General features: G+C 41.8%; 1 protein-coding gene across 3 annotated transcripts in view; it reads right to left on the reverse strand.

Annotated features, from left to right (window-relative positions):
- Nucleotides 1-14,235, reverse strand: part of VGLL4 (vestigial like family member 4) — a 102,597-nt gene that overhangs the window by 10,196 nt on the left and 78,166 nt on the right. For all 3 annotated transcript variants that reach the window (XM_079967341.1, XM_079967340.1, XM_079967342.1), the window contains one exon: nt 3,241-3,463. In XM_079967341.1, coding sequence (XP_079823467.1) covers nt 3,241-3,463 — 223 coding nt within the window. The remainder of the gene's footprint in view (nt 1-3,240; nt 3,464-14,235) is intronic.

Raw genomic sequence — 14,235 nt, forward strand, 5'->3', positions numbered from 1 at the left:
ACTGATTATATATCATGATGTTGAAAACCAGATTATCACCCAGCGCCTTACACGCTTGCACATAGTAGGTTTGGGAACTGACACTTGGAACCTGCAAGAGATGGTCAGTAGCAAAGCTCTCATTAGTTGCTACATGTGTTGACCCAGAGCTGTCAACTCAACCAGCAACGCAGGAAAAGTAGAACGCTTCGGTAGACAGAATGCTTCGGTAGATTAAGAATATTAATTCATCATCAATGAGAGCTAACCACACCTTTTCAAAGCAGACCGTATGTATTTCACGGGTTTATTTTACAAGCCTGTGGCAACAGAGCTCGAGACACTCCAAAGAGCAATGAGCTGACATGGAAGTTGAACCCAGGACCAAATTCAAGACCATCACCTGGAGTGTCCTGGTTCGTTGAGATTAGTTTAGAAGCCTGCTCAAAAGGTGGGCATTCACAAAGGGGCCAAGCCTTTCATCCTTTATGTGCTTTAGCCGCAGAAACCTCACATGACATAGGAACCAGCAGAGAGATTCCATTGTTTAACGCAAGTACAGTCAAAGCACCCTAAGAAGAGATTATATTTGACTGCAAGATCAAAGATAGTCAGGCTTCAGCAATTTAAAAACAAAGGCGACAGGTTGCTGCTGTTTGTTCTGCTTCTATGGAGAACAAAGCCATTTGCATCTTCCTGAACCAACAGCAAATTCAAACATGCCTAGGATACTTATTACCAAAGGAAAGAGAGGAACAGTGAGGAATATTTAGTCCCACTGATTTAATCCTTTGTATTCTTCACAATGACTAGGTACAGCGTACCCTATATATAGATGAATAAATAGAAAACAGCCCAATTACATTTGTAATAGTAACTATGTGGATCGAGTTGACCTAGCTGCTTCCTCTGTAGGGTTGTGGATCTTGCTGGTATGAAAAGCACTTCCCCATGACCCCAGTCAAGAGGAGAGTGTGTTGGTATGGTGGTATAGCTGATTTCCATACAGCTTTGGTAACATGATTACAGTTGTGGACACCCTCCTTTCACCATGTACAGGCAACACCATTGAAATGAATGGAAGCAATGCAAAAGAGCTGCTTGCTAACCTTTTTCTCTCTCTTAAAAAAACATGATTAGCATAATATCGGCAAGCAGCATCCAATTTCAGACAAGAGTTCAATCATGTTCCAAATACAACAAAACGTCTAACCATCTGGCCATAACCTCGCAAGTATCCAGTAAAAACAGTTCCCAATGTACTTTTAGAGTGGCAGAGTTGGCTGCCAAGCTGAGAAACAATAGTAAGACTTATCAAAGAGCCCTAATGTCGTCAATGGGAGCCTCTCCCTTCCTTGTCTGTCATCAGAACCGGCTACAGAGAGGCAGTGGTGTATGCAGAACAGCAAGAGCTGGTTTTGTACAATGGATTATACAAAATAATACACTAAATGATAACGCAACCACTTGCAGGGCAGAGTACAGATCACATCCCAGATATATACGTACAGTATATAAGGATTTCAGAGCAACTATGAAGTGCCAAATAAAAAATAAAAGTGTTAACGAAACACTTAAGAATGCTGAGTGAGAAGTTCTCCAAACTTTTTTTTTTAATTCCCAAATTTCCAAGAGGAATGCTTGTGTGATTATGCTTGTAGTAAATCAACAAGGAGAATCATCTCAATACATTAGCAAGCATATCTGTGCTATCATTCTAGTTCACATAGGTTGCAATTTCCAATATGCCACTTGCTTTATAAACTATTGTGCTTCTTCCCATGTAGAGTAAAACAGGAGGGGAGCATTGTGTGAAGAACAGCTTGGCACAAAACTAAGTTGATGGAAAGGAAGTATAAACAAGACTGTTTTATCTTCATTCGGTAGGAATTTTCCTAAAGGAATTTAAAAATGCCCCTCTATAATTTATTTATTTTTTAAAGCACAAACAGCCATCCAGGCCTTCAGAAAAAAATGCTGGTGCTTGCACCAAATATCCTGCTTACTTGACACTAACATAGGAAGTCCAAGAGGGGGAAGTTATAATAACCTCCAGGTAGAGGCTGGGAAAGCCGAGTTCTCAGTCAGCAGAAGGAAGGGAAAATGGTGTCTGGGGCTCTCTACACATCTGCTACATAGCCTAGAGACTGCTCACTGTTCAAAAGCTTTTTGCATTCTGGGTCAAGGTCAGGCTTTCAGTTATCTCTGTCTCCTCATGTTAAAGAGCAGCAAGCCATACCAGACCTTTTTCTCCATGCCTCTCACAGTTTCTTCCCAGAGAACAATTGATATTTTCCAAGGGTCATGTTATAGCCAGATCTTAAAAACTTGCTATAGAAGGTAAGTATCTAAGAGCCTTTGAAGATCTCCCCCCCTAATAATCCATAAGAAACTAATACTGGCAAACTTTAATTCAAATACTGTACGTAGATGGGAGCTCTTAAGTTGTTTGAAATTATGTGGGGAAAGGGTTCCTTCCAATAAACACATCTTACAACTCATTGAAGTAAAATATGCAGGGAGCTTTCTATGACTGAAAGGCAATGCAAGCTGCAGTAGAGCAGAGAATGCTAGCACACTCTGTCTCCACGTCCACCACTACACGCGTGTGAGGTTTGAAGGTCGTTGTTTCTTACTTTTTTGAATGTGAGATCTTTCTATCGTGGAATTTCCACACCTTAAACTTGCAGTGGTGCAATCCAGAATCTGTTTTTATCTCCTTATCACTTTCGAAAGATAGAAATCACCTGCAAACGAGGATCTGTTGCTTTCAACCAGCTCCTGAGGAGAACTGTCTGATCAGAGGCAGCAAGGGCAACAACTTTGCCTGCTCCTTTTTTGATCTCCAAGACTGAAGGGAATGCCACAGGGAGCCTCTTCTGCTGTCCAAAGGCCCTCTGACTTCAACAGAGTTGAACAGGAGGAAATATGTATGAATGATTTTCTACTTGCTATCAAGCTATATTTATTGGGACATGCTGAATCAGATCGCTCAGAAATTTATTGATATGTTGCTGTTGTTTCAATTGCCCCTGAATCTCCTTATGGTCAGGGTGACTTACAACCATCAAAACATTTGTGACATTTTAATCTGCATTTATGTGCTCACAGGAAGAGGAACTAGGGAACGATGTAGGCAAAGACAAAGGAACACAACCAAGTTGAGGAAAAAAGTAGTTGGTAAATACATAGACACAGACATACATACACACACAGAGAGGGAGGGAGGGAGGGAGAAATCATGGAGAACAGCATAAGTACCTGCTGCCGTTCCACTGACGTCATTGTAGGAGTGATGCTAACAGACCGGGTAGCATCCATGCTGTTTTTGGTCAGTGCTAGAGGTTGATCCATGGGTAAGCTTGGGATTGAGGCATATATGTGGTTGGTGTGAAGGCTCATTGTTGGTGCAGCAGCCCGTTCTATTGGACTGCGACTTCTGTCTCTGTGCTCTTTTCGATAATCCCCATTGGCAGCCTTCATTCTAAGAGAAAAACAGACAAGGCCATTATTCAAGCCTGACACATTTAATTCACTCATGAAGAAGAAGAAAGATTTCAGCATGCTCTTCTTTATCCATTGTCTTTACTCAAGCCCGTGAGCAAGCGCACACACAAAATTCAACAGCTGAACTGACACTTGGCATGAACAATAGTTTTGGGGGTTTGGGGTTTTTTTAAAAAAGGGGGGTGATTACTTGTTAACCACAGTTAGCTGTTTGGACAAGCTGCAGAGAAAAATAATAATCAATTGACCTTGCTCAGTCATCGTCCTCGTCAAAACGCACATTTTACACCCCATTTTATGAACAGACGTTCTGTTTTACTATTGACAAATAGTGATCAAAATGCATTAAATGTCAAGCTTCACTTGATTCTAGTCACTCACGTTTTTGTTAATAACAAAGAACATTTTGTTAAAATCTACTGTTTTCCATCGCCCCTTAAAAGCAGTGGCATTTTTCACTGAGTATGGGAATCCTTGGCAGCGTGATCCAGCATGCACACTGGCAAGCAAAGCAAGTGAGAAAGTATGGGTGTGCACACACACAGAGAGAGAGCAGGAGATAGGGCTGGAAATGAAGACAAGGAATTGCTACACAATAGGGCTGTGGGGGCTTCCTTCTCCCACATTTTCCATCTACCAGCAAAAGGAGATCCAGCTTTCCCAGACCCCATCCCTGGTGTCCCAGTGTCTGTGTCCAAACAGAGCACAGGGTGATCTGGGTGCATTTCTTGGGAGTAACAGTGTTATAGTCCTGTTGTTGCTTAAAGACTAACAAATTAATTCTAGCATAAGCTTGCATGGACCACAGTCTACTTCCTCAGATGCAAGAAGTGTAATCCTAAACTGGAAGGTAAAGGTGTTTTTTTTTGGGGGGGGAGGTGTTAAATGTATGGAAGTGAGGTCAAGGAAATGAAATGCCAAAGGAATGATTAGCAACAGTTACTTAAAAGCTAAATAAATAAATAAATAAATAAATGTGACCAATTAACAAGCCAACAGTGGTGACAACAAAGACATCTGGGCAGTGGTAAACTAGTTAATGTATGGTGTGATAAAAATATGTCATCTGGATTCAAGCAACAGGGGAATCCGGAACTGAATGGCCTGATAAACTGAAATTTAGTAGGGTCATATAAGGAGTTTCTCTTTGAAGTTCATTTGTTCAACATCCACCTTAAGATCAGTTACAGAGTACCTTGTTAAATTGAAATGTTTTACTACTGCTTTCTGGATACTGCCATTTCTGATGTTATATTTGTTGTTTTGCATAGAGGTTGCCCTGTTTGTCCTACAGAATGCCAAAGAGTAGTTGTTTGGCAGCTGATGTCCTGTATCACATAGAAAGGTGAGCAGGTGAATGAACCACTGATGCTGTAGAGGTCCTATAATATGGGGACAAAGTTAGCATCTCATTTTTTTTATTATTTTTTTGCAGGATCTGGTCCCTGTTTGTGTCTTTGTTATGTAGTCTGTTATTGCTGGCAAAGCCTTTTTGTGACGGTACTCATTGGCCCAGGGCAGCCATTTTGTGCTGACACCCACAGCACTGTTATCAAAATATGAATACTGGTGGCAACTCATTTTATCAACCCCCACAAAAACCGTGTTGCTGGTGTTTTAGGTTGGGAAACTATCGGCAAGCAAGTAGAGACCTACAACTGAAGTCCTATGGAATAGAAATAATATTGTCCAAGATGGGCTGTTGATCACCGATAATATATTTGAGTAGTCTGGCTGGGAACTACAGGGGACAATGAATGGTGTCCTGTCATTTTCTCTTCTAAATCTGTCATCCAGTAGATTATTCCTAGTTACCAATCTGGGGCCCAAATTATGCTGCACAAAAAGGGGTGCTTGTGGAAAAAGCAATCGGCACAGGACTACTTCCCACAGCAACAAATGCAGGTAGAGAGAACAGACACATTTTCAAATGCCTGCTTGTCATACTTTTAGGTGTACACTTGCAAAATATTGAACGTGCAACTAAAGAACACAGCATGGGGCTGTGAACAGTGGATTTCACTCCCCAGTCACAAAACAATGATGGAATATTACCACTGCCAAACCTGGATATAGTAAAGCTACTTCCACAGAAGGACACACTGTTTATTTCTCCAGTCTTACGAAGTCATTTTGCAGTTAATTTATTTCAGCAGTTCTGCTCAAACTAAAAAAAATAATAATAGCTTTTCAGTGAGATACTAATTGCATGTTGTAACTGCTCTTAAATAAAAAAAAAGTTTTGTTTACAAAATATTAGTGCATTTGGCACACAATCTTTGTAAACACAGGCAATTCCTTGAAATAAATGCTAGCTATACAAAAAAGGGTCCCTTATAATTTGCTGACTTCAACAGGGTAAAACAGACCGATAATTAACAGTTATCAAAATTACTGTGTCTTGTTGTTGTTAAGGATTTAAAATGTCAAATCATGCTTTCATTGCTGCTCTTCTCTGAAACAAAGAAAACCAAGGTCTCCATGACATTGTGAGTGTGCATCATGTGGAGGGGTTGGGAGTAGCCTTCACCACTTGAGATCTTCCCTTTATAAATGGCAGTTTTGTCCTTTGTGAGGGTTAGGGTTAGGGCTAACTTACTGATGCCTTGCATTTTGCTTGGATACTTACATGCAGGCCTGCACAATCAGCTCTCTGGCTGCCACCTCCAGAACTGTTCCCAACTGCAAGGGGTTCTTTACCTGTGATTCCTGTACTGAAGTGGGTTGGATTAAATGACCCTTGGAGTCCCTTCCAACTCTAAATTCCATGGTACATTAGAGGTAAAAACAAAAACCCAAACTACAGGATGTTGCAATGAATGCAGTTAAAGAGGCAAAGGCAAGTATGCCACCAGAGGTAAGTTGGTTAAGGAAAGGAAGACATATCTTGCAACCTTCCTTAAGTCTAGGGATGTATGGGATTTTATAATGAGCTGCATCCATCCTATTGGAAAATGTGAACATGTACAGCAGCCCAAGCAGACAATTTTGCTGCCATGCACTGCTAGTTGGCAACAGCAGCATTCTGCATAACCTGAGATCTTTACACAATATCATAGTTTGTGCTGAAACAAATTATAAAAAAAACTTCCTCCATTACCACAAAGAATGAGATAAAACTGCCGGCAACTTAAAACTGTTCTTCCCTAACTCTGTCTGTCTGTCTATCTATCTATCTATCTATCTATCTATCTATCTAAAAAAACATTTAGCTAAAGGAGAGTTCCTGTGTAACATAAAAGTGCACAGTGAATTGTGACCATTAGTTGATCAAATAAAGGTAGTATATATTGAACTTTATTTTGTTGCTGTTGGCTTTTGATACATGCATTTATTTACCTTTTTGGCTCATCTACTACTAATAAAATGTGCAACTTTACTGACCGCATGAATTCCGTAATGAGGTATGAACATAGTACCTTATTTGAGTCTTTCTATAGCAATTATACCTTTAAGTTTGTTTTCATGTATGGACAGATCATGTTGAAGTGCTTGGTTACTATACAACACCCCCTCTCCCCTTTTATCTTCCTTTTTATCTTTAAAGCAGACATTGTTTTCCATGATTTCCCCCAGTGAATCATAACCCAGGCTCCTAGCACTTACCCCAAGCATCATGTGCTCAGATGGACGACATACCAAAACCACACACATCCTGACTGCTAGAACCCAACTGCAGATTTTTTATCTTTGCTAATTCAAAGCAATGTTTGGAGCCCATGCATTAAAAAGTGGTTCTAGGAGGAGTTACGACACATATTGTCCTTAAACGATTCTTGTGTTGTAGAACTGTTAATGCTGCCCACTCAGTTTACTGGAACAGAGAAATGGGTAATTCACACCCATCCTGGAGAAATGACTAACTTTGCCAACTGTTTAAGGAAAAAGGGAGAAAGATAGAGCAAGAGAGAGGCCCAGAAAGGGGGGACTGTTCTCTTACGCTCACTTCCAGTGCACAGCTCTTAACAGAGGAGAAGCCAAAAGCACTGCTGACAAAAAGCTAAAATCGTACAGAGTCTTTTTAGCAGAAAGCGTCCGTTCTTGTTGGCCTGATTTTAAGATATGCACCATGAAAGTTAACTGATGCCATTTTACACTTGGCAATACTGGCTGCCAAATATTGAGGGGGATGACAACAACGACAAAATAATTTCTCATTCTTCCAAAGTGTTTATGTGACTTGGGATGCATTCCTAAACACACTTACAGTGGTACCTCGAGTTAAGAACTTAATTTGTTCTGGAGGTCCGTTCTTAACCTGAGGTACCACTTTAGCTAATGGGGCCGCCACGCTTCCGGAACACAATTTCTGTTCTCATCCTGAAGCAAAGTTCTTAACCCGAGGTACTATTTCTGGGTTAGTGGAGTGTAACCTGAAGCGTCTGTAACCTGAGGTGCCACTGTACTAGAGAAAGCCTAACTGAACGCAGCAGGATTTACTTCTGACGAAACATGCATATGGTATATGCTGACTAGCCGAAATTTCGTCCAATAGCCGAAATCAAAAAGAAAGAAAAACACAACTTTTGGGGGGAAGTCTGTCTGGTGGTCTCCTGACATCATAAGCGTCCACCCACCCAATGAGGTCCACTTGCAGAATCTCTTCTCCAAGGGTCCTCACTACCTTTGAAATGTTGTGACAAGTAGAGACACCTTTGGAATTATTTCCCGGGAAAATCACCTGGCACCTGCATTACCCCTTCAGTACCAGGCATGTTTTTTATTCTCCTGGACCTTTTAAAATAGATCTCAACTATTCCGTACTGCTTGAATTTGATGTTTTACCATTGTTTATTATGCATTATTTCTGATACATGCGAACGAATAAAAAAAATACTTCATCAGACATGCCTAGGTGAGCAGCTATCAGCAAATCTGCACTAGTTTCTGATGCTTTCTGATAAAAGTCGGTTAAACTGCAAGCACACCATGGCCCAATCCAGCGTAAGTTACGTGTGACTATGTATGAAATGTTGCTACTCAAAGTGGTGCAGTTCATTCTACCAACCCTCAGGAGTATACCACGTCATTGACACTGCATGTCAAGACTTAATTTCAAAATGCGGATGTGGCTTACACTTCGACTACTCTCTAAACATATCTATTACCCTTACTTTAAAATTTCCAACAACTATTTCCTTATTCTTCAGACCCTGTGCCTCAGATCCCAACTTCACTGTTTCCTCATAAAGGTAAAGGTACCCCTGCCCGTACGGGCCAGTCTTGACAGACTCTGGGGTTGTGCGCCCATCTCACTTAAGAGGCCAGGGGCCAGCGCTGTCCAGAGACACTTCCGAGTCACATGGCCAGCGTGACATCGCTGCTCTGGCCAGAGCCAGAGCCAGAGCCAGAGCCAGAGCCAGAGCTGCACACGGAAACGCCGTTTACCTTCCCGCTGGTAAGCGATCCCTATTTATCTACTTGCACCCGGAGGTGCTTTCGAACTGCTAGGTTGGCAGGTGCTGGGACCGAGCAGCGGGAGCGCACCCCGCCGCAGGGATTCGAACCGCTGACCTTTCGATCGGCAAGCCCTAGGCGCTGAGGCTTTAACCCACAGCGCCACCTGCGTCCCATCTGTTTCCTCATATTCAGTAGCTAATAATTCTAAAAGGTCTGTAAGTAAACCAATCATTCTTTCCAGCTATCTCTGCAAGATACATTGTCAATTCACTTTGTACACTTCATTTAGTCTTCTGGAAACTAATAAATTGAGGGGGGGGGGATTTAGTAAGGAAAGTGACCTTTATTCTGTTCCAACCAGGCCCAGCTGTTCCACATACAGTATTAAAAACAATACAACCTATTTGTTCTTTCTCGACCAACTTTGCACACAAAGATGTGCCATTTCAAGAGTGTACTATGTGTCTAAAGCATTGCCAAAAAGAACTTTTGGCAAGTACTTTGGCTGGGAAAAGGTCTACTTTTTTGCCCATTTAGTCATGTTTATGAAGAGAGAAGCAGGTGGATAGCTTTCATATTTGGCCTCAGGGTAGGTATGCTGCTCAATAAAGGCACCCAGAATTTTCACATGCCAGCCAGAAACCTGAATTCAACAGTCAATTAAATGATAGTTTCCCAGTGTTGAACATCCTAGCCTGCCATACAAAATGAGCTTTCCTAGCTTGAGTTTCAGTCCAGTGTAAGTTTAATGGTCAAAATTCTTAAAGAGTCAGGAGTGAAGCCAACTAGCATCAATATGTAAAATACAGAAAAGGAGCCAGAAATAGTTGCATTTGTCCACTTAAAGCCAACTGGAAGACCTCCTAGCTGACCTTGTCCAGAACCCTAAACAGCTTTCAAAAGCAGCCGTTTTACACTACTGCTCCTTTCTAACATATTATTAAAACACTGGATGAGGAAATGAATAATCCTGTTACCAATTAATGCAATGATAATTTAACTCCATGTGTAACCACTATATAATATGTTTTAAACTATTTTTACAATGGTAATCCAGGCTTAGCATATCCCACTTGCAAAATAGTAAGCATTTATAAACTGCTTACTATTTTACTACTACTACTACTACTACTAATCATCCTCATCATCCTCATCCTCATCCTCATCAATAATTTATACCCTGCCCATCTGGCTGGGTTTCTCCAGTCACTCTGGGCGGCTTCCAACAAAATATTAAAAATACAATAGAACATCAAACATTAAAAACTTCCCTAAATAGGGCTGCCCTCAGATGTCTTCTAAAAGTCAGATAGTTGTTTATTTCCTTGACATCTGATAGGAGGGCGTTCCCCAGGGTGGGCGCCACCACCAAGAAGGCCCTCTGCCTGGTTTACTGTAACTTCGCTTCTCGTGGTGAGGGAACCGCCAGAAGGTTCTCAGCGCTGGAGCTACTAAATAGCCTGTTTAAAAATCTCTAAGCTATTTTGTTCCCTTTTTAATTTGTCATACTTATGTAATAAAAAAATAGGGGTGCATCCAATGAAGACATTAGTGGAAGAATTTCTACCTGTGCAACCAAGTTTGAATCTCTTTGATCTCTCTGCTGAATCTGTTCTGGGTGTTCCCCAACCCTTCAGAGCAGATTTAGAGGGCAAAGAGTCCCATTGCACAGATGGAAGTATTTATACTAACAGGTAACCTTTGCTAGATACCACCCAAAGATAATTAAAATGGAATTAAAAATAACTACTGTGACAAAGAAAATAGCACATATTAATTTACATCTTCTGCACACACACCAAATTGGTAAACAAAAGCCCATTTTTTGCAGAAATCAGTCATATCTGTGTCTCATACACACATTTATTAGTTCAGACTAATAAGCAATGCCCAGTATTGGGAGCGGGGGGAGCATTCCCATGTAGACAGAGATTTGTTTATTTATTTTGTCATCCCAAAAGCTACAACTGGCAGCTTTTTGCTGCCCTACATAAGCTCAAATATTAATTTTAACCTTTTCTGTGTATTCTTAATGCAGTTCAAACCAACAAAAAAGAAATAAATTATTTATGTACAAGCATAATTAACCTGAAGGAGGCCACCCAGTTAGCAGTTTGAAACATAACTTTATGTGTGAATTGACTGATGAAAGTCCAAAAATCTCCAGAAATAAGGAACCATATTATGTGTACAGTGGTACCTTGGGTTACATACACTTCAGGTTACATACGCTTCAGGTTACAGACTCTGCTAACCCAGAAATATTACCTAGGGTTAAGAACTTCGCTTCAGGATGAGAACAGAAATCGTGCAGCAGCAGTGCAGCGGTAGCAGGAGGCCCCATTACCTAAAGTGTTCATTAAGAACAGACCTCCAGAACGAATTACCGTATTTTTTGCTCTATAAGACTCACTTTTTCCCTCCTAAAAAGTAAGGGGAAATGTGTTTGCGTCTTATGGAGCGAATGCAGGCTGCACAGCTATCCTAGAAGCCAGAACAGCAAGAGGGATTGCTGCTTTCACTGCGCAGTGATCCCTCTTGCTGTTCTGGCTTCTGAGATTCAGAATATTTTTTTTATTGTTTTCCTCCTCCAAAAACTAGGTGCGTCTTGTGGTCTGGTGCATCTTATAGAGCGAAAAATATGGTAAGTTCTTAACCCGAGGTACCACTGTATTTGCTTTTTACTTTCTTTAACTTCACATCCTGACAGCTGATGTAAAATGAAAATACACCCTGTTGAGCAACATATTCTGTAAGGCTTAAAATCCAGCTTGTAAATATCTACTCTTGTGGTATCCTATCCTGAAAAAGAATTGTAAATTAAGAGACTTGGCTGGGTTCCCCTTCCCTTTCAGGACACTCATGCAGGCTACACACTTTTGTAGTGTTATTTGCACAGGTTAAAGGGCATCTTTAATTGCTTAGAATAATCAGGGAACTCAAATATTGAAAGCTTTGGGAGTTTTCTTCATGCCTACGGCACAACTCTGCATGCCATACAGTGGCGCTTTGCACTGAATGTGGGATTACAATGAATGCAAACAACCTTTTTTTGCAAACTATATAAAGGTAAAGGTAAAGGACCTATATCTGCTAGGCTGGAGAAACAGTAGATCTCCAGATGTTGTTCTGGAAAGTTGCATCCAAATGAAATGCCAAGCACTGCTTTCAGTAAGTATTTTCTGCTTCATTCTTCCCGCACATGTACAATTATTTGCTTTCATAGTAACTGAAAATATTATTTTTTAATATTAACAGAACACCAAAGAATTAACACTCTGATAATGAACACATCCAGGTAATAGAAAATTGGTATGTGTAAGTTAGCAAATATACACATATCACTGTTTTGCCTCAATATCAGAAGGTAGGTCCATAATGGGTGAGCTGGATCAGTATACACATAACATAACAAGAGAACAACAAACAAGATAGCAAGCCATTCCCACTCAAAAACGAGTGAATGAAAATTAGGAAGTTCCACCCCTTCACCATTCCAATTTCTTCCTTACAATATAAACATGGAGCTAGCTGGAGATATTTCTTTTATTTCTTTCTCTATATGTTTTATCTTTTTTAAAATATAGAGATCCAAAACAAAACAGTTGCCACTTTCCCCTCCCCAGAGAACTGTACAACAAAGTGACATTAAGAAAGATTAACTCCATTCTAATGCCATATTCCATTCAGGTTGTAAGTCCTCATCATAATGTCAAATATGTATTCAGCAGAAAATGCAATAAATATTAATGTATATAGTAAAACAAAACCAGTTTTCTCTAAAAGTGCCTTTCCTTAGAGATCTTCGTCTCCTTATGAAATGGACTGTGGTCCACAAAAGATTATGCCACAATTGTTAGTTAAGGTAGCACAAGACACATTCCTCAAGAAGCTGGATCTTTATCAGAGGAAGCTAAAAGGTGTGAAAAATCAATATACCGTATTTTTCTCTCTATAGGACGCACCGGACAATAGGACACACCTTGTTTTAGAGGGGGGAGAACAAAAAAAAAAATTCACCCCCTCTCTGCCCAGCGCCCCTTCAGTGAAGCGGCAGGAGGCGCTGCACAGAGAGGGGGAGAATTTTCCCCCTCTTGTTTTCCCCCTCTAAAACAAGGTGCCGTTTAAGGTGCGTTCAGTCGCCTTCAGGCGGCTACCTTGGAAGCCTGGAGAGCGAGAGGGGTCGGTGTGCACCGACCCCTCTCGCTCTCCAGGCTTCAGGTTCTTTCGACCTGCTCTTTGGGGCTGGCGGGGGGAAGCCCACCACCAGCCCCAAAGAGCAGGTTGGGGAGCAGCGGAAAGGCGCGCAGCGGAGAGACTGCTGCCATAGTCGCGCGTCACCTCTCCAGCTGGGAGAGGGTCGCGGGGCTATGGCTTCTTTAGCCCCGCACGCGCTCTCCCGGCTGGAAAGGTGGGGCACAGCAGAGAGGCTCCTGCCATAGCTGTGCGTCACCTCTCCAGCCGGGAGACTGGCTATAGGACGCACACACATTTCCCCTTCATTTTTGAAGGGGAAAAAGTGCGTCCTATAGAGCGAAAAATACGGTAGATTAGTAAAGAACAGAGCACCAGGTCAGTGGTTTTCAACCAGTGTGCCGTGGCACCCTGGGGTGCACTGAATGATGGTTAGGGGTGCCATGGACAACATGGCCCCTCTTTCTTTCCCTCCCTCTGATACCCTCTCATGTCTCTGCCTCCCAAAGGTTTGCACAGATGTTTGTTGCAGCAGCCCTGGCTACAAGCTCCCCAGGCAAATGGTTCTTCTGGGGCTGGCCACGAGGTGCTGGTTGTCAGGAACTGAGGCAGCGCAGAAACCAGGGGTGGCTGCAGCGGCTACCTGGAGAACTCCCAAGGAGAGGGGAGAGCCGAGAGGAGAGGAGGCTGAGGGAAGACTCCACAAGGGAGGGTGTTCAAAAAAGGGTGAGAGGCTGCCAGCTCTGCAGGCAAGGGGTGACATAACTGGGTTCCTGAGCCCCACAGGGGTGCCACGCAGAAAGAATGCAGTTGGTCAAGGGAGCCGTGGACTCAAAAAGTTTGAAAACCTCTGCCCTAGGTAATTGGAAGGGAATGATATCAGCAAGAGGCACCTTTTATTAGCAAAGGGCAGAAAAGCTCTTGCCGTTTGCATATACTCAAATTTGGGGTGAAACTGTGATTTGGTCACTTACACACCTACATGCAACCTATAGCCAAATATGTCTGTCTGTCTGTCTGTCTGTCTGTCTGTCTGTCTATCTCATAGCAGTTGCCAAATACATACTTGCAAATTCAGGGCTAAATTATTCGAGTCAAGGCTAAACCCCAGAACACATGCAGGATATCCATGGATTTCCATTGTTTCATTATGTA

The sequence above is a fragment of the Podarcis cretensis genome, assembly GCF_951804945.1.
Source record: "Podarcis cretensis genome assembly, chromosome: 2".
NCBI lineage: Eukaryota > Metazoa > Chordata > Lepidosauria > Squamata > Lacertidae > Podarcis > Podarcis cretensis.